The sequence below is a fragment of the Mytilus californianus genome, unplaced genomic scaffold (assembly GCF_021869535.1).
Source record: "Mytilus californianus isolate M0D057914Y unplaced genomic scaffold, xbMytCali1.0.p SCAF_69, whole genome shotgun sequence".
Taxonomy (NCBI): domain Eukaryota; kingdom Metazoa; phylum Mollusca; class Bivalvia; order Mytilida; family Mytilidae; genus Mytilus; species Mytilus californianus.
The window spans coordinates 228,350-250,560 of record NW_026262722.1 but is presented as its reverse complement, the minus strand read 5'-3'; the positions used below and the strand labels follow the sequence as shown (position 1 = coordinate 250,560).

The window sequence follows — 22,211 nt, the reverse complement described above, 5'->3', positions numbered from 1 at the left end:
GCACAACAAAAATAAATGATTGCGCATGTAAATTACACTCAACCATTGCAAAGTTCGTATTGTGTATCAGTCAAATATTAGCTTGTTTTACATTTAAATGCACCTGTAGAAAAGAACAAGATAGACAATTTGTTTTCAACATTCTCAGGATTCATAATGTAAAAGACAATTCTGCAAACGAACGTATTTTTTTTTATGATGACACAGTATTTACAACAACACATTTATAAAGGTATGTCGATATCATTGTTTAAAGCGTCCTTTATATTGAACAGGTAAACAATTTAAAAACACTGATATATTATATAGCATTATTGATTTTATTTGGGTTACTGAATATTTTGAATTAAAATCAGGGCATGTTGTGTAATACTATCACATACGTGTCACAATACCTCTTGTTAAAATTTTCTGTCAATTCAATAATGAAATTTTTTTCCAATTATTTGACAAATTTGACAAACTTCTGACAAATTACAGGCGGATATCAAGTTGAAATTAAAAAATAGAAATAACAGAAGCTACAAATGTCTAAGTATTTATTAAATATTAAAAGATGAATGTAGTTGAATAATTAAAGATTGATTAAATCTTTTATACGTACGAGATACATATATGTGCAATCTTTTATACGTACGAGATACATATATGTGCAATCTTTTATATTAAACACTCAAAAAATCATAAAGATACATAAACATTTAACTCCATTGAAAAGTCAATGGAAATATAAAAGTTATCTTTTGAATGCATTAATGTATATCTCCGCTCCGGCAACAGGATGTTTAATTTGTATCTCTGTCCTGGTGACAGAATGTTGTGAGAAAAAAAAAATCCTGAAATTGGCAATAATAATATCCAAAACGAGAATGTTTGGAACACCGTTGTCCGTTCATGCGTATTTGAGCCGACTGTGTAATATTTAAACAAATGTTCTTAAACCCTGCTGACTACCATTGGCGATTGCCAAATAAACGAATCACCGATGTAATAAATGGATCTTAATTATAAATTTAATACTAAACAGAAAACAATAAACTTGCGGAAAAGATGATATACCGCAAACAAAAGGTGCAAAGGTTTTTGTACACCATATCCGGATTTTGACAATTAACGTCTCTTCAGTGATGTTTGGAATCGAAACGGTATTTGGAAAGCATACAGTTTACCTCAATATAGGATAGACTCTTGAATTTTGAGGAGTCAAAATAGGATGAACGGATCATATAAACCCGAAGGCAAATATAATACAAGCCAAAACGAAAAAATATAAACAAGTCTAAATTGAAAACAACGTTCATACCTATGATTGCGTTGGATAAAAACCGCAATTTTTATACGTGTGCATGCAAAACAAATTTCTTGTTAGAGGGGTCTAAATACAGCACAAACAACATTTTCCAAAAGACCAAAAAAATGAAAAAATATATTTTATCAAAACGCATTTGACTAACAGGTCAAACAACAAATGTAATATATATATATATATATATATTGGTCAAATAAAATACCTTGTAATGAATACTTTAAACATAGAAGGTGTGTTTGATTAACCAAGCAATAAAGACCAGTCAGTCAACCAAACGAGGTAGAATAAATATCTATCTTTTTATTAGGTCTTTCCACTTTTCCATGGAAAGACCTATTGATTTTTTTCTGATTATTATTAGGTCTTTCCACTTTTCTTGAGGTATAAAGTTGTATTTGCAAGAAGTCGCTTAGATATTTTGATATTATATCAAAAAGTTATTTCGCTTTAAAAACTCATCTGATTATGACGAAGACCTTTTTATTGTAAAAGTTATCTCCCCAAATACTTTTTTTCCTGTTAGTGTATCTCCTCCGTAACCTAAAAAGATAACGACACAATTATTTTTCATACTTGTTCGTTACATCCTCAGGAATTGTTGACTGATTTGGTGAAATCTAATAGGAGTTATCTACCTTTACCAAATAATGTTGTCGTTATATTTTTGTAGCTCGTAAACCGTAAGCCATATAAACACAGTCTTTTTATTTGAGGTCCATGGGTCCTAACTTAGAAAATGAGGTCAAGGTCAAAGCTCAGGTCATGTTTTCAATTTTGTCTTTTGTGTGTTTTTGCTTTTTCTCTGATACCTTAAAATTTATATATAAAGAACTAGTGCAAAATGTTTGCTTTATTGAGATGAAGATATGATATTTTTGGTATGAAACAATCAAATGACATCTTATTTGAGTTGTTGCCCCTGAAATGTTGTATTTAAGGTAAATTGTTTATTACTTCATAATGATACATGATAAAGCCATAAGGTCTTTTGCAAAATGTTGAGTGTCATATGACCTTGAAAATGTCAACTCGAAGTGACCTTGAACGAACCGGAAGTAGACATGTTTGCACTTATGTTATGGAAAAGTACCTAGAAACCATATATTTTTTAAATGGGCATACAAAACCCTATCTTTTGATACCAGAAGTGACATACTATAACAGGAAGTAGCAAATTATTTCCTTATTACAGGCATAAGTATATACAAACTATAATTTTTTGGAATCAGTGTGAATAAAGCTATCATTAGAGACCAAGTGACATTTAATAACCGGAAGTAGCCAATTATCTCCCTTTTTAGAGGAATAATTATACAAAAACCGTAAATCATTGTAAATACAGCTCTCCTTTGAGACCAGAAGTGACATTTTCTTAACATTGATTATTACTGTCGGCAATTATCTCCCTTATTTCAGGAAAAAGTATATAGAAACCATATATTTATTTAATCATTATGAGGAAACCTATGATTGGACACCAAAAGTAACTTTAAGTAAACCAGAAGTAGCTTCTTATCAATTATTTAGAAAATTAAAGTTGAAAGACATTTTCTTAAAGAAATCTATAATTAGATACCAATGTTACTTTGAGTATACCACAGGTAGCTTCTTATTGATTATGTAGAAATTTAAAGTGGAAAGACCTTCAATTGTTCTCTGAACAATTGATTTTTAATTTAAATACAAGTTTTAAGAAAGGATCATCAAGCTGAAGAATTTTATCAGTTTTCAATAGTTGAATTGACATCGCATATGTTCTATAACGACTTCCATATTCGACGGGGAAAACATATAAATGGGGAGACAAGTTGGCAAAATATAACTCTGTCTGGTTATTTAAAATGACGTTTCATTCGATATCATAATCATAATGATATAAATTTTGAGATATTTAGGAAATGTTTTCGTGCCATGTATTTTTTTTACATTTCTATCTTTTATCTTTTTTATTAGTACATTTTAAATAGTTATATACATGTAGCTAATAATTATTCCGATCGAGAAAAAAATACTCTGTTTGGTTCAATGAAATATGATGAAATTTTTTTTCAGGTTAATATCATTAAATTAGTATATATTTTAACATTAAAAACCTAAGATATTATGTAATTCCTGTTGTAAAGTAGCATGTTAAATATCCACCAAAATCGTCTTCAAACCAAAGGATATATATGCTACAATAAGGTGACCATAGTATACTGACATTTATTTTATGTCCTTGATTTATTATCTCCTCGAGTGGCACCTCGCATAAAAATGTAGTGTAAATAGGAAAAAGAATATTTCCTACATACACTTGATGGAACTTTAGTCGGGGAAAACATGATATATCTATTAGTTGTATTTGGCTTAGAATTAGCTTTCAGTAACAGCGAGTACTCTTTATGTTTTATATTGTTTTTATGTTATTTAGTTTATTTGTGCTTATTCTGACTTATTGAGTTGAGTCATTTGGGACTGAATTTTACAGTTAGTTCTTATGTTGTGCTGTAACACCACTGTTCGAGGTTAAGGTAGGGTTGAGCGCTCACAAAACATGTTTAACCCCGTCACATTCTGTATGTCGTTGCCCAAGCCGAGAACCTGTAATTCAGTTGTTGCCCTTTTTTTCTTATAAATCATACATGTTTTTCGTAAATTGTATTGTATACATCAGACCAAAGTGTTCTGGCTGACGATACGGTATGGGTTTCACAAAAAGTGCTCATTGTTGAAGGCTTTACGATGACCTATAATTGCTTTTTATCTTTGTGATTTGAACTCTAATTGATAGTTGCCTCATTGGCAATTGTACCACATTTTCTTTTTTTTATATTGATAACACCGTACATTCTTGAAAGAGTGAATTAAACCAAAGCTTAACAAAAGCGCATGTATACTGTGGGTTCAAATTTAATACCGTCCAAAGGGTCAATAACAGCTAGAAAAACGTGAATATGAGAAACGGAAAGAAGATATATGACACACGGCCACCAACACCATTAACAACTGGGCTGCATGTTTATTCTTTAAGACTATAACATAAATAATATGACGAGGATCGTTTATATCATTCTTTGAGTATAGGCATTAATGTATAAATTTAACATTAAAAGAATTAGAAAAAAAAAAATAAAAGGCCTTTACTAATAAGATATGAAATTATTAAATAAGTAATCATAAAATGCCAAAATCATAACGAATTGGTCGAAGAATATTATCATCATGTCAAATATACATAATTATTATATTATTGTTATTGTTCTGTTAATAAATTTTAATAATTGTACTGAATATATTTGCTTAAACTAGTATAGGTATTATATTCATTTAGTAATTTTGAAGTAATATCTCATCGAAAAAGGTTCGAGTATGTGGCATTTAACAATAGCACACACACAAAAAAAGTACATAACTATTTTTGTTCTATTTTAACTGTTTGTCTTCTCAATATCTAAAGAGGGGCAAGTAAGCTAATAAAAAAAAACATAATGCTTTGATTCATCCTGATATACATATTTAGGTTTTTTAAGTACACATGTAGCTTATTGGTAAGGGATTATCGTGATGTATTTGATAAATTGAATATGTATTTGACGAACAATACAATACAATTAAATAATTAATTATTACCTTTATTTCAACATGATAACATATTAAGTCCAAACACTCGTTTACAATACGTTCCTGCATTATATTACAAAATAAAGTATTAAATTTAATGATTAAATACTAATACAAATGTGAAAAATAGCATTTCTTATCATAATTTCCTTGATATAGTGCTGCTTACAAGGAAGCTATTAAACTAGCAGTTTAAAGTGGTGAAGTTAAAATCATCCCTTCGACAATTTAATGGACGCCATCATGATTTGTTTGACTGTTATATCTGTTTTACAGATGACAACGGATATGTTCCAACTGTCATAACCGTAATCCAGTCATATTTTCTCCAAATGTTACTATCGAATTAGACTTATCACTTGGTTTGTATTTTCATGAGCAACACGAAGTGTGCTACAATTGGAACAGGATCTGCTTACCATTTCGAATCACCTTATATCACTTTGATATTTGGTTGGGTTGCTCAGTCTTCAGTTTTTTGCTATGTTGTGATTTGGCTACTGTTGTTTTTCTTTTTTGTTTGTTGCCATGGCGGTGTCAGTTTATTTTCAGGTAATGAGTTTGAATGTTCGTATTGCATATTTCGCCTCTATTCTACTATAATATTATTATAATTTTTCAATTTATGTTTGATTTAAAGATTCAATTCTGTTGCATTGTTTAAAATTTGTAGACAAATCGTTTCATAAATTACTGACAGATATCAATAAGGAGCGTTTATAGTGTTTGAGGTAATGGAATATTACAAGACAGTACTGTGTCTGCTTGTTCTAGAACTAAACTGATGCATTGAAATATTCCGGAATTATTTGGTACTTTTAATTAACAAATATCATTTACGTAATGTAAAATGTAAAAATAAATATTCTTACTATGAATAAGCAAAATGAAATATTGTCAAAATTTGTATTGTTTCAATTCTAATAATCGAGTTATTTTTTGTTTTAATGTCGTGATTAAATGTCTTAACTTGATTTGGGATTCAGAAAACTTGCTTCATTTGTTATTGCTGTTGATACAGACCATGTAGTTTGAAATCGAATAAATATTTATGAAAACGTTATTTCAGACAGCTGTTTTACAGTTTTACTTGCACTCCATTGCTAGACACTAGACGTAATTAACCATTCACCTGTCAAAGGTATTATACGCACGAGTTGTCTTACTGGTACAAGAAAGAAATGGATTAACCATCCGCTGCAATTTTCATTATTGACACGCACTTGTGTCACACAGAAGTTAGACAGTGTACAGTAAAAACTCAAATGAATCCATGAGATGCTGCCTTTCACGACGAGGATTATTATACTTATATTTGCCTTATCAAGAGTATCAGTGAGAAGTAAGTTCACTTTCTTCTATAAATATCTACATAATGACCGTATTGATAACTTTAAAAAAAAGATAGGTTTGATAATGCTTTAACAATTCACTTAGAATCATAATTAAATCTATTCTGAGATTACATCTACAGATTTCAAGTCATAACATGAATTAAAAAATAAGTTTCATGTAATTATTGTTATTGAAAACAGATTGTATGTTATACCAAACAGATATTGGGTAATCATGACCAGTAATCGTAATCAGGTGTAATTTTATTCATGTTTGTAATGAAATCTTGTATTGTCTTATTAGAAGTAATTTTATATTAATCGATTACCCAGCAACAAATCAACCGGTTTAATTGAGATTACTTTACGATTAATTTCAGAGTATATTGACAGTTCGCTGGTTGAGAAAATGTGTACATCGCATAAAATAAACTACACATAATTGCTTTATTATTGCAATAAATACAATTCTTTTGTATTACCCTAGCTCACATTGTTTGTCTTAAAATATGAAGCAGTGAATAACACATGTAGTAACATATGTAAAAGTCAATTATATCCTCACGGATAATAAGGCTACCAGTTCAATGAAAGTCACTTTGTTTGGTCAGTTCGATTTCGTAAGTTAAAAAGATTATTATTTTATGACGTTTTATTTCAACTTGATAAAGTCCGAGTTTTTTCCTCAAATGCAACTTTCGTTCTGAAAGGAAATAACTTTATCGAGACTGTATAATTATAGGGAAACGTTATTCGTTATTTTGAAATTAATTATAATGTATGGGAACATTTGACAGGGACATATGCCATGGATGGTTCTTCTCAATCATTTTTAAAAGATATTATCGTAGTGATTATCATTTTGATGTTTCAGTAAATAAAAAACCGATTATCTTACATGAAGATAATATGATATTCTGATATGATAATCTATAGGTTGTCAAGAAGTATAATCACAGTATATCTACTTGTAACGCAAACGCAGTAATATACACAATTTGCTGTTCCGCGTAACTCCCACCTTATTAATACTGCCAGAAAAACTCAATTTGCAGCTGTGAAACTCACGTTTTATGTAGGCCAAGTTTCAAATACTATACAGTTATCTCTAATCTATATCTGCATTTATTGGTTGTTTGTTGCTTAATGGCCAATGGCAAATATTCCATACAAGTTCAAAACGAGAACAAATTCAAATTAAATACAAATAAGTAGGACCTGCAATAGTGTTCGAACAGGATGGTGGGCTGAAAGTGTGGACTGCGACTGGAATATTCGAGTAAATGGATAGGGACTGAAATTATGCCTTGCAACAGGTCAACCACGGATCCATCAAATAGTTGTTGCAATGCTTCTTAACGTGCAGAGAGCGTGGCACCTTCTACACGAGACATCGGATTGAACTTTTCCATTCTTACCACAGGACGTGGCTGGGAATCTGGAGATGTAAATCCAGCACTGTTAATATAAACTTCACGAGTTGTAAATGCAAAGTCTAGCGGTGTAGATGTAAAGTCAAGTGCTGTAGATTTATAAATTCCAAAACTGCAAATGTAAATTCCAGTGTCCCTTATTACTATCCGCTGGACTTCTGAAATGATTAAGATCAGTTAACTATCACAAAAGTACTATGTCCAATGTTATAGCACCCTGACTATTTAATTGCTTTGTGTTTCTCAATTTTACAATGTGAAGGCGCATTTAGGAAATTGACGCTGTAAGTACTCTTAATCCTATGTGAAAAAATTATTGCATTCATATACTTGTATTACATGGTTTTGTATAACATGCTTGAACAAATATGTTTGTATCCATAACATTAATTACTGTGTTTCACTGTGTTTTACTTTCTTCTTCAGTTAGTCTTTCATGTAGCATTCATGTTTGTTTGACATGGGAAGTTAGAAATGAAAACTTAACTTTCAAATGTAAAGTAAGCCAATTAAGATATAAAGTGATATTTTCCAATCCTGATAACAAAGAAGAAGGACACTGTCTAAGCCCGATACCGTACCCAACATGTTTTCCTACTGACACTCATAATGCCATGTCACAAGATCGTAAAACAAACACAACTATATTGATTATAAATAGACAAATAGACAGTAGCTTAAATGGGCCTTGGAAATGCTATCATGGAACAAATAGAGAACTTGCTGTTGTTGATGTTACAATATTAGATAAACATAATAAAGGTAATATAACTTTATATCTATTTACTACTTGAATTAAGTTGCACAATAATGTTTGTAACAAAATGTGTCATAACTTGTCACATGATAACGAAATAGATGAACATTTAATTATTGAAGTTCACTAATTGAGACATTTACTAGGACATGCTAACGCTCTATGTAAAGAGCATATGAAAAAATCAGCATAGAAAATAACATGAACAAAATGCTCACCCCCTGGTATTGGTGGTGTTCGCGTGAATCAGACTGCAGTGTTCTATGTTGTGTTTTGTGTTTCTTCTACCACATACTTCAAAGTGTTCACTAAGAGGTATCTTTCCATAAGTTGATTGACAAGTTTGCTGTTGGTGAACTGTCATTCATTTTTGGAGTGACATTCCTTTTTGGCCAATGTAATATTTTCCACAACCAATACATGTCTTTATGTACAAGATTTTCAGAAGCGCATATTAAGACAGATTTTAATTAAAATTTGGCATTGTTTAAAATAGAATTCGGAATTTTCAGATTGATTTTCACATGTTCCAAAATTTGGTCGTCTGCATTTTTGAACGGAGGATTGACTGTCATCACTTATCAATCGAATGTCTTATACTTCTGAAGCACCTGAGTACAGCACAAGTTTTAATGTGAAACTTTAAAATGATTTCGTAATCATTATTTCCACCTGCAGTGTTAAATGGATCTGTTTATCTTTTTTTGTCTTTTTCCATTTTGGACATGGTGTTATCACTTTTGATGTGACATGGTGGACTTATTTTTTTTTTAGCCCCCAGTATATATTTCCCTCTTGTAATGACATATAGAAATAGGATATTTAGGTTTCTTTAACTTAAGGAAGATGGCGAATATTATTTGATTCTTGCAACACCCCAACAACAGATAATTAATATGTCAGTTCATTCGAAATTGCACAAGAAAACACCATGAAGAAATAATCACCTACACAAATGTATCGTAAATAAAATGTGTTATTTTCATTTCAGTTACAAACAATTCAGAATATAGTAAGTAGAGTTGCTATAGGCGTTTATGTTGTTGGGAAACGTAAGGGTACACATGATAGAATATGAAGTCATGAAAGATACTTATACATTTTTGGTGCGCCAGACGCTCTTTTTGTCTACACAAGACTCATCAGTGAAGCTCGAATCAAAACAGTTGCGCAGGTTACAAAATTTATAGTAAGGTCATAATGTAAAATAATAATGATTGTGATTACACCCTTGAGCAAACAACGTTTAAAAATAAAGTCTATGTCATCCTTGTGTTAGGACTTATAACTGAATGAGATCCGTAGCTTGACAAGTTGTCGCATCTCGAGAAGGAACCATTTCAGTTTGATAAAATAAAAAATAAAAACAATGCCGATGAATTCCAAATGAAGAATAGCTATCAGTTCAATGTTGTTTCATAACGTTAAACATGAAACCATAATATTTAGTAACCTTGTGAAATTCAAATCTTTTTATCATGTAGTGAATAACTGTAAAAGTCAAACAGATAAAAACAAAACTATTATTTTCAAATATTTTAACATGCAACTTCTGTAATTTAAATGTACAATTCCCTAACATCGAAATCCAATCAAATTGAATAAAATTTTAATTAAAATATTTGCATACACAAGTATAGAAAACCTTATCAAACTATTATTTATCACAATTTACCTTTACGTGATCAAACAAAAGTAATACATCATGCGTTCATTTTAACATTGCTCTTTTGTATGTTTTGTTCATATGTTTGTTTTTTAATCTGTGTTTTTTTTCTTAACCTCTTTACAGATAACTGTAGTGATGAATATATGGCTTGGACATTTTTTGGTGTTATAATTTGCGTTATTATACTGCGGACTTTCGGGACGTATTTAAAATACTGGAAGAAATATGAATGTGAGTATGACTCTTTAAAAAAAAAAAACAAATAAATTTAGAATTAAAAAAAGGCCAAGCATTGTGATGCTACAATTTTTTTTTTTTGAGTTTTATGTTGTTGTCAATTTGTGTCTTAAAAAAAGAAGGTATAATCAAATTAAACCACAAAATTTGAGGATAAAGCATTGCTTAATGAAAATAGGCAATTATATCTCTATTGAGAATTGAAATTGTGCCTAAGAAGAGGCAGAAGATATCAAACGGACTTTATAAATACATAAGTCGAAACGAACCGTCAAACCCATGACAAAAAAACCCACACAAAAGTCGAAAAAACAGATAACAGTATACAAGACACTTCATGGAAAACTTAAGACTTATCATTACTATTTGTAATCAAATCAAGTGTTTTGCTATGCATTGTAATTGCAAAATTGCGATTGAGATTGAAGATGTGAGTGTTGACTTTGAGACTCTTTAAGGATTTACGTCTGATTAAACCCTAGTTGAATATATGTAATTACGTAATTACGAAAACATTGTAGGCAATATTTTACTGTAAACAGAATGGTATTTAAATAGTTGAACGTATGTTTAGTTGTACATCTAGATAAACTTTCAATATAACCGTTATATAAACTTTGCCATACAAGATGGAGGTTTAGCTTGCTATAAAATAAGGATTATTCTACCATTTTCTTCAGAATTAACATGACCAAATCAGGAAAATGACAGTTTTTTCCATTTGTTCCGTCTGTTGTTAAAGTCTTACGTTTGATGTTGTCCATTTTTGTTTAAGGGACCGGTCAAAATTTCTTGATGCATGGGACCGGTGCAAACTGTAATGGGACAAGCACTTTTTGCAGTGTTTACAGGAATGGGACTCAATGTTTTTTCATTATTTGCAAGCATGGGACATGAACTTTTTGAAACAATGTCTGTATATGAAAAAAAATTTATTTGATAAATCTATAACAAACAAAAATAGCATCATGAACATCTAGCAATGTGAATTTAACAGTTACAACATACCAAATTCATTTTCAAGATTTAAAGAACAGTGAAGGCAACAAAAAAAAACTTTGGAACAGAATAAACATGAAAAAATACTTTGATATAAAATAAAAAAAATATGTAAAATTTGATTAGATATTTTACATGTATAACTGTTTAACAAATGTAAAAAAACGAATTCATGGATAGTGTTTCTGCACAAAAAAGCATGATTGTCAAATATAATTCTGTCCTCCAATAAAGCAGAGTTGTCTCCCATTTACCAGAGTTGTCTTTCCTGACAGAAGGTATTTTTCTATTTAACATCACTTTTATTTTTTACTAATTAATTAATTGGGCGACCTAATGATCCCATCAGAACAACAAATCTTATGTCATGTCACAGAAAAATGTTTTTTTTTTATCTGAGACCAGGATCATGATGATATTTGTGTGTTTAATATGAAAAAATATTTGCAGAAAAGCCAAAATTTTTGTACATGTAATATATATATTAAAATTCCTTCTCTAAAGAGTAGATAACTCTACAAATGAGAGATAACTCCGTTTTATGGGAAGACAGAATAGCGAGAACAATGTATGACGTAAAATAAAATCAACAAAATATAATAAATCTATTGGCACAATCTGAAATCCTACAAGCACTTATGTGTAAAATGTATTATGTAAAAGTACAGAGAAAAAAAATAAAAATAACAAAAAGCTTAACCATCAAATTAATAATAATAACAAAAGGATTAACCATCAATAAAATATGAAGATGAGGTAAAAATAATTTGAAAGTAGACTGACTAGATATATGTATAAAGTAAACTCATATAAACAATAACAATTCTCACTAAACTGTGTCACATTATAATATTGGACTATTGGTACAAATACTGTTCAATAAATTCAAGGGCCAGCTCTCGGAAACAACCCTCTTTCACCATGTCGGCCAAACAACACTTGTCAAATTCACTAAGGGTATCTGAAAAAATGTTTTCGATAAATGTACATGTATCTTCTATTTCGGTAATCTGATACGCCCCCATTTCAGGAGTGAAATATTCTGACATGAGATGACCACCAAATAGTTCATAGATCTCTTTGCATCTATTTAATTTCCTGCACTTTGGTCTTGCTTCAACTTTCCACTTGTTCTCTCGTTTTCTTTGTTTGTCAGTTCTTTTTTTTCCCTCTCTTGTTCCAACTAGTTACTTTACACTTTTCTTTTAGTTTAACAAGTGTCTTATTAAACGGCTTCATCTCATCTGCAATGAAAATGTTCATCTTGTGTATTGTGTCTTCGTTGAAATTGTGTTGACTTTGCCTTCTTGATTTTAGTCTTCGATTCTGACAAAACAATGAATCATCATCTTTACTTATTTTTTCTATTTCAGTTACAACTTTTTGTTCTAGTGTTGAAGCATTGTCGATTAATCTTTCTAAATTATCTACATCATGTGGTAAGGGAAAGTAATCCTCCTTTAAGTATTTTCCTACACATGCTTTATTTTCACTTTTGAAATATGCCAATTTCGACTGAAAATTATTTCCAAAGTTTGAACTGTATTTTAATTGTCGGTTCCTTTCAACAATGTGTTGTGAAAAATGGTGATATTACCACAATATGGCCAAAAAGATTTGTACAACGACTTCAAAACGGTATTGTAAAATTGTCCAGTTTTTCTTTTCGGATCAGAGATATGGCCAAATTTTTTGTTCATCCATGGCTAGATAGTTGTACTTAACTTTGTTGCTCCACCAGACTGTTTAGCCTCAACTAAAAATAGTAAATATCAAAATATACATTTGTTATTTAAGCCAATGTATTAAAACACATCAAATTATTATTAAAATGCACATTTACATACTATAGATTAAAAATTTCGTAAGGGTTCCGCGAACCCAGTGTCTCGCCTACTTTTTCTGTTAATATGAGGCTCAACAAAAATGAGGAAGTAAATCAATAAAAATATACTATCTTTTGATTGTAAGAAGCTTCTGTCCAAGTTTGGTAAAAATCCAGGATAGTTTATGAATCTAATGAATGTGTAAAAACTTTAACTGCAGACTGAATGTAATGTTAACTGGAAGAAAACAAAATTTCTTTCTAGATACTAGCATTTGATCATAAACAAGTTTCTGTCCAAGTTTGGTACAAATCCGAAATAGTATAAGAAAGTTATCAAAATTTTAAAAACTTTAACCACAGAGTGAATATGTTGTTTCCCGGCAGAAAATCTAAGTCCATTTGAAAGTAAAATACAGAAAAAATTGATTTATTTTTTTACAAAATTTCCTTCTAGATACTAGCTTTTGATCATAAACAAGCTTCTGTCCAATTTTGTACAAATCCAAAATAGTATAAGAAAGTTATAAAAATTTTAAAAACTTTAACCACAGAGTGAATGTGTTGTTTCCTGGCAGAAAATCTAAGTCCATTTAAAAGTAAAATGAGGAAAAGATGGATTTATTTTTTTTCAAAATTTATTTCTAGATACTATCTTATGATCACAAACAAGCTTCTGTCCAAGTTTGGTACAAACCCAGGACAGTTTAAGAAAGTTATTAAATTTTTAAAAACTTTAACCACAGAGTGAATGTAATATTTCCCGGCAGAAAAACTAAGTCCATTTGTAAAATATGGAAAAAATGGAATTTTATTTTTACAAAATTTACTTCTGGATACTATCTTATGATCATAAACAAGCTTCTGTCCGAGTTTGGTAGAAATCCAGGATAGTTTAAGAAAGTTATTCAAATTTCAAAAACTTTAACCACAGAGTGAATATTTGTGGACGCCGCCGACGACGCCGCCGACGGAATGTAGGATCGCTATGTCTCGCTTTTTCGACTAAAGTCGAAGGCTCGACAAAAATGAACTTTCAAATCAACCTGGTTATCCTACTGAATTTATAAAATCGGCTTTGAGTAAATATATTGGCTATTATGTGTGTTGCGGGACAGCCTACCTGATTTGTATTAAGTAGTTGATATATAGCCAGTTCAAATCGACAGGCTAACGGAGTACTTCTTTTGCTCACTCGGTAGCTAGCCACCGAGAAGTCCCAGGTTTGAGACTTAGCAGTGACAGGGAATTTTGTAGTGCGTTTAATGCTCTACCATGTGTAAAAGGATGATAACGAAGAAGATACAAAAAAATTGAATAAGTAGTGCATGGAATCCAATCAGTAGCTTAATGTTATGTATATATATATTTCATTTCTATCAGTCACAGCAAATTTTAAAAGTTATCGTATGACTGAGGAATCTCTGATGGACAGATGAACTGATTATTATAGGGCTCTGTCGCCGCCAATTTAATTGTGAGGCCATATTAAATAATACATGCTTTTAACAGTTTAAAATTATGAAAGGGGGTGGAGCACAAGTATATATATTGTCTGGTATTAAAAGCTCTTGGTTGAAATTTTGAATGATACTAGGGCTGATATGGAAAAGTTCTAGGTAATTGTACATACATGTAAAATTACTAAAGTTACATGTACATTTTTGTACTTACCGATATTAGAGCTGAGAGTGACATTTTGGGTAGAGCTACTGCTAGATACGTGTTGTTGTAAGTTTTGGTGTTTTGCTGGTGGATCACCACAGTATCCACAACTCATGGCATCTGATGCCACAAAGTCTGTGCAGTCGCATTCTTCGACTCGGCACTTTCCTCTGTCCCGGTCGTCCAGGCCCATCGTATTTACCGGAAGTTATGTATGAATGACTAAAACTTAACCAATCCGGTAAAATCCGAATATCCGTATTAAAATGAAATCAGATAAAATCATTCAGTATATAAAATATCGGCTTTAAATATCTGTAATAGTATGTATTTTTAATTCAGTTGCGTTATAAGATTTACAGTACACTATATATTTAAGTATATAGAATTAAATATTACTCAATATAGGGATATGGATTATTAAAGTGTGCTTGTTTTTCAAAAAAGTTCTTTGAAAAGTGTGAATATTTGGTCTTTTTATAGGTAAAATTCTGAAAATTTGTGAAAATCTCCATTTCATATGCTTTAGAAGTTTCAATAAAAATAAATGTGGTGTATAAACCAGCCATACTTTTAAGAAAATTGACAAAATGTGTGATTTCCATGTACTTTCTATACAAATTATCTCCCTTGGATTGAAACAGAAATTTTGAAAGTGGCCATGCAATTAAAAGTGCTACTTCAACTATAATTAAACAAAATGAATTGTTTTAATGTTTCTGTTTTATTTTGTACATGTAAAATTGAGAATGGAAATGGGGAATGTGTCAAAGAGACAACAACCCGACCATAGAACAGACAACAGCAGAAGGTCACCAACAGGTCTTCAATGCAGCGAGAAATTCCCGCACCCGGAGGCGTCCTTCAGTACCATAATTCCTTAAATAAAACAAAAATCTAACATGCTAAGAAATGATGTTCAGCGATGAACCCCTGAACTACCTTAAATATAAATGTTATTATCATGATTATGCAAATTCAACAGACATTGTAGAATGAAAACTCTTTTTTTTATAATACATACTGGCTGTAGAAAAAGAATGTTTGTGGAAATTTAACAAATACAGTAGCATACTACCAAAAGAAATGATTGGAATATTCATTCAAAGGTCACAACTAATCTGGAACCCACACCCAACAAGCTCTGAATGGCCCAGATATAAATATATAATCAATCAAGCTGCATATATGTTGAGATAGTAAATTTTACTTTTTTCCCACTCTAAAAAAATGTTTAAAAAACAATATTGTTGTGAGTGGAAGTTGGAGATGTTCACTTCTTTAATTTTGATGCTATTTTCACATTCCTCTCATTTTAAATTTGAAAATTTGACTGTCTCGAGATGTTCACTTCTTCTGGTATGACTATTCAAATAATGGGGATTTTTTTATTCTAAGCAGAAAAAAAATCATATTATTGTAATTTTTTTTTTGGAAAATTTACCTACCCACTGTTAATTTAGAATAGTCAGATTCTAAATTAAGCTGCAATTTATTTGAAAAAATGTATTCTACCATACACTTCATACATGTTAATTGTTTAATATTGCATGTATCATTTATTATAGTCAATAACATATTGTCATCTGTGTGGGCTCCTGTGTTGGCAATAACATATGCTTATGTATTGTTTTGTTTACTTTATAACAGCAATATAGATACAGTTCACACATAGTAGCATTATTTTTCTGCTATCCAAATACATTGTAGCATAAAATGTAGCCACAACTTTGATCATGTTTTTTGTGCTTTAACATGGGACACACATTTTTTACTAGGTACAGTGCATGGGACAAGCATATTTTTATTCTGCCAGTAACCATGGGATCAAGAGAATTATTTCAGACAATTTTCTTTTTGCACCGGTCCCATGCATCAAGAAATTTTGACCGGTCCCTAAGTTCCCCTTTTTTGAATTTATTTTGGGGTTAGATATTTTTGTTATGTATTTAACATTGGCCAACAACTACGTCATTTGGTCTCTGATTGATAGTTGTCCTATTAGCTATTCTACATGACCTTCACATTTGTATATTTTTCAAAATTTTCATAAACTCAATACGATATAGAGTTTCGTCATTGGCATATGACTGTTGTGGAAATAAAATGTCGAAATATACCAAAGGGATAGTCAAACTCATAGTTTAGTAAAAAAAAACTGGCCAAAAAAAAAAATAAATAAAATGGTGTTGCCGCTGTATGTACTTTCATTGGTTGTGATGTCTGTCCAAACACGACAATTCTTCATATATTAAAAACGCATTTGGTGGCATAAATGTGTTTGTCCAAACTCGGTCATTCGAAATAGAAAAGCCTGAACAAGCATCAAAAGATTATACCAATTTAACAGTTTGAGAAATAGAAAGCATAATAGAAACCAAGTTTGTGTATAACATAAGTATACTAAAATCAAGTTCTTAAGATTAATTTCCCAGTTATATAAAACCGATAGTATTGAAATTGAAATAAGTCGTATGGATTTTCAAATGTTTTGGCATCACTGAAGAGACATATATTGTCGAAATGCGTACCTGGTGGAGACATATTGATACCGATAATGTAATAATTTGCCTGAATTAACTTATTGTGTCATACAGTAGATAACAATACCAAATTGTCGTGAAGAACCTTAACAACCACAAACACACATACAAACACACAAACGCACCAAATGTATGTTTTTTTTATAACGAAAAAGGGACAATTAAACATACTTGCATGTATTTTGAATTCAATTTTATCTGATGCATTTTGTTGTTTCATTTCTAGGCGTTATATGTAACAATATAAAAGAAGGATGTTGTAAGAGATTTTGTGTGTTTCGTTCAGAAAATCATTATGGTAAGGAATGTTATAATCTTGTTTCATTCAGAATTAACACAACAATAATGTCACTGGCGCGATAGTATAAAGTAAAAACAGTTTTCAAAGAATATTTTTTGGGGATTAAATTGTATTTTACTGTTGCAAAATAAAATTATACTTAAGAACACAATGAACTACATATAAACTGTCTGGGATTATGTTCGTCTGAGTATTAGGTTAAAGTACTTTGAAACATGAAGTATACGCTTATGGTCATCGATCCAACTTTAAGCTTTGCAAAAGAGGGGAGATTGAGCTTGACAAACATTAACTTCAACTCGGAATTGAGACGTAATATATAATATGTTGTGTTGGAAAGCACCAGGGTTTTCGCATATCAAAGAACCAGTTGATAGTATGTAGTCACATTTCTTGCATGCCCTATCTCGTGTATCTAGCATTTTCTACTTAAATATTCAGTTGTTTAAGGTTAATTGTTAAAACATTAAGTATTGTTCATGGGGTGTATGCACACAGTTAACTAAACAGAGGCGAAAGATATCGGATACACATATACATGATATATTTAAAATATACTTTTTCACTCATTTGGTCTTTTGGAAAATGTTGTTTGTGCTGTATTTAGACCCCTCTACCAAGAAATTTGTTTTGCATGCACACGTATAAAAATTGCGGTTTTTATCCAACGCAATCATAGGTTTGAACGTTGTTTTCAATTTAGACTTGTTTATATTTTTTCGTTTGGGCTTGTATTATATTTGCCTTCGGGTTTATATGATCCGTTCATCCTATTTTTCCCTTTCAAAATTCAAGAGTCTATCCTAAATTGAGGTAAATTATATGGCCTTCCAATTACCGTTTCGATTCCTAACATCACTGAAGAGACATTAATTGTCGAAATCCGGATATGGTGTACAAATTTTTGCACCTCATGTTTGCGGTATACCATCTTTTCCGCAAGTTTATTGTTTTCTGTTTGGTAATAATTTAATAATAAGATCTGTTTTGTTACATCTTGTGATCCGTTTATTTGGCAATCGCCAATGGCAGTCAGCAGGGTTTAAGAACATCAGTTGTTCGACCTGCTAGTCAAATGCGTTTTGTTAAAATATACTTTTTCACTCATTTGGTCTTTTGGAAAATGCTGTTTGTGCTGTATTTAGACCCCTCTACCAAGAAATTTGTTTTGCACGCACACGTATAAAAATTGCGGTTTTTATCAAACGCAATCATAGGTTTGAACGTTGTTTTCAATTTAGACTTGTTTATATATATATGTATATATATATATATAATGACTGAATAATAGCCAACGATAAATCTTACAGGGCGATGGATCATATAAATATGATACAGTACACTACAAAATATAATATATAACCAGTCTAAAAGGGTACAACATCACCAAAAATGACAATAAACGAACATTGTAATGTAACTATAAATATTTCGGATAACAGATATCCTTCATCAGTATGAGCACGATGTAAAATGAATCAGATCAATCTATTCTGATTATTAAACTATAGCAATCTTGAATTCTATTCAATAAAAAAAGTGAAACAGTTTCACCCGAACATCATATGTAGAGATGCTAATAAACTTTTAAGATTTCCAAAAGACGACTCAAAGACATGCCTAAAATGAAAATAGTAATTAGAGATATGAACTGGCAGAACTCTAAAATTCCAAAATGACGTCAGTTAAGATGTTACAACAACTGCGTGTAAATACATTCCCAAAATAAAACAGCACTGATCGATATAAGCTGGTAAAATATGTCAAACAGAGGCTTTTATCATCCCAAATAAATAGCAGTTTTATAATGAAAAGAAAAAAATAATAGTAAATTTGGTATAAGGTTAAAAAATTGGACGTGGATGCGTACTTGTACATCCCTTCCAAATGAAAAGAACCCTGGTATTTAAACTAGTAAAATTCAAAAAATTCAAAAAGAATCCTTAAAACTGTAAGGGTCAAGTAGTAAGGAAGCCGGAGTAACTGGAAACAAATGATGTCAGGAAAATGAGTGATGGTAGAGAAAATGCAATGACCTATTACAGTACAAAAAGAAGAGGCACAGCAAAATAGTTCCGTTTGTTTTAACATACAATCCCGCCTTTACTAACCTTTCACGTTTGATCCGTGCCAATTGGCAAACTATTGCCAAGCACCCTAAATTGTCCAAGATCTTTCCCAATCCTCCTGTCTTAGCTTTTCGGAGACCAGCACGTCTGAAAGACTTATTTGTGAAAGCTGACGTCTCTTCTAATAAAAGCTGTTCAACTGCAGGATGGTGCAAGTCGTGTGGTAACAGACGATGTCTGACTTGCCAACAAATACTGAATACTCAAACATTTACTTGCCACTCCACTGGGTCTGTGTACACTATATTTTGTAATGTAACTGGCAAAACACAGAATGTTGTATACCTTCTTCAATGTCGGTGTGGCATGTAGTATATTGGCGAGACAGAACAGTCATTGAACAAACGCATGAATGGTCATCGAAGTGACTACACCTGCAAGCCCGACCTCCCCGTAAGTCGTCATTTGAGATCACCTTGGCACGCCCAAGCTGATCTCAAAAACCTTACAATCACAATCATAGACCACAACGAGGGTTGGTCAAGGACCGAAAGACTTGCTCGGGAAAGGTTTTGGATAAGAAAGCTAAGGACAGTTTCCCCAGAGGGCATTAATGAAAAAACATAGAATGAGTCACTCATTTTCCCTACCATCACTCATTTTCCTGGCATCATTTGTTTCCAGTTACTCCGGCTTCCTTACTTGACCCTTACAGTTTTAAGGATTCTTTTTGAATTTTTTCAATTTTACTAGTTTAAATACCAGGGTTCTTTTCATTTGGTAGGGATGTACAAGTACGCATCCACGTCCAATTTTTTAACCTTATCCCAAATTTACTATTATTTGTTTCTTTTCATTATAAAACTGCTATTTATTTGGGATGATAAAAGCCTCTGTTTGACATATTTTACCAGCTTGTATCGATCAGTGCTGTTTTTTTTTTGGGGGGGAATGTATTTACACGCAGTTGTTGTAACATCTTACCTGACGTCATTTTGGAATTTTAGAGTTGTGCCAGTTCATATCTCTAATTACTATTTTCATTTAAGGCATGTCTTTGAGTCGTCTTTTGAAAATTATAAAAGTTTATTAGCGTCTCTACATATGATGTTCGGGTGAAACTGTTTCACTTTTTTTATTGAATAGAATTCAAGATTGCTATAGTTTAATAATCAGAATAGATTGATCTGATTCATTTTACATCGTGCTTATACTGATGAAGGATATCTGTTATCCGAAATATGTATAAGTACATTTGTTCGTTTATTGTCATTTTTTGGTGATGGTGTACCCTTTTAGACTGGTTATATATATATAGAAAAAAGTCAAATAGAATCCGTATGCTGGTAACATATAAGAAAATTAATATAAGATAATGACGGTTTCAATTCATCACTTTTACTACCATCACTTTTTTCTTTTCATTATATCATGACATTATTATACATTCCCAAAAAATACAGCACTGTATATATATATATACATAAAACGTCTGAATAATAGTCAACGATTTTTCCCACGAGGGCACTGGATCGTTACGAGTAACGATACATGTACACAATAAATAAATTATATAAACGCCTAAAAAGTGCTATTTAGGCGTTTATATATATACATGATATACATAATTACTCTCAATATCAGCACAACAATGTTAAATCTGCAAATTTGCGAATGCAAATTTTTGTTCTTCCCTCGCCGGGATTCGAACTCATGCTATTGGGATATCGGAACAACACCGCCTGTTCTGTGTCCATCGATCTAGACTATACGGCCACCTAGACTGAACTATAAATCAACTGTCGGTGGCCTAGTGTTACCTTTCCTCGTCAGTAGAATTTATAGTAGTAACACTGTCCACGATATATAAGGCATGAAGATGAAATTGATTGCAGATTAGGTAAACATCTAACGTAAAGGATCGTAAGATACAGTCACAGAAATAATTATTTTGATAAGTACGTCTAACTAAGAGACAACTCTACTACAGATCCATCCATTGGATAACCAGTTAAAGTGATACACGGCTGAAAACACATATTATATTCATAATTACTCTAAATATCAGCACAACAATGTTAAATCTTCAAATTTGCGGAAGCAAATTTTGGTTCTTCCCCCGCCGGGATTCGAACTCATGCTATTAGGATATTGAGACAACACCGCCTGCACTGTGTCCATTGCTCTAAACCACTCGACCACCTAGACTGAACTATAATTCAGCTTTATAATACATGATATATGTATATATTGTTATACTTAAATCAGAATAGATTGATATGATTAATTTTACATCATAATCATACTGATGAAAGATATCTGTTATCCGAAATATTTAAAGATACTTACATTTAATGTTTCCTTTTTAATATTGGTATTGTTTTGTACACTTTAAGGCGTTTCTATAATTTGTTTAGTCCGGTCAGGAATAACTATTAATTGATGCATTATACCTCAATTGAGGTAT

The 22,211-nt window shown here is 31.3% G+C and overlaps 1 protein-coding gene across 1 annotated transcript in view; it reads left to right on the top strand.

Moving 5' to 3' along the window:
- Positions 1-38: 38 nt before the first annotated feature.
- The window catches only part of LOC127707394 (uncharacterized), a 47,681-nt gene continuing 25,508 nt past the window's right edge, over positions 39-22,211 (top strand). The window contains exons 1-6 of the mRNA XM_052211874.1: positions 39-232; positions 5,982-6,254; positions 8,106-8,441; positions 9,428-9,448; positions 10,229-10,336; positions 17,601-17,672. Of these exons, the coding sequence (XP_052067834.1) occupies positions 6,191-6,254; positions 8,106-8,441; positions 9,428-9,448; positions 10,229-10,336; positions 17,601-17,672 (601 nt within the window). The 5' untranslated portion in view covers positions 39-232; positions 5,982-6,190. The remainder of the gene's footprint in view (positions 233-5,981; positions 6,255-8,105; positions 8,442-9,427; positions 9,449-10,228; positions 10,337-17,600; positions 17,673-22,211) is intronic.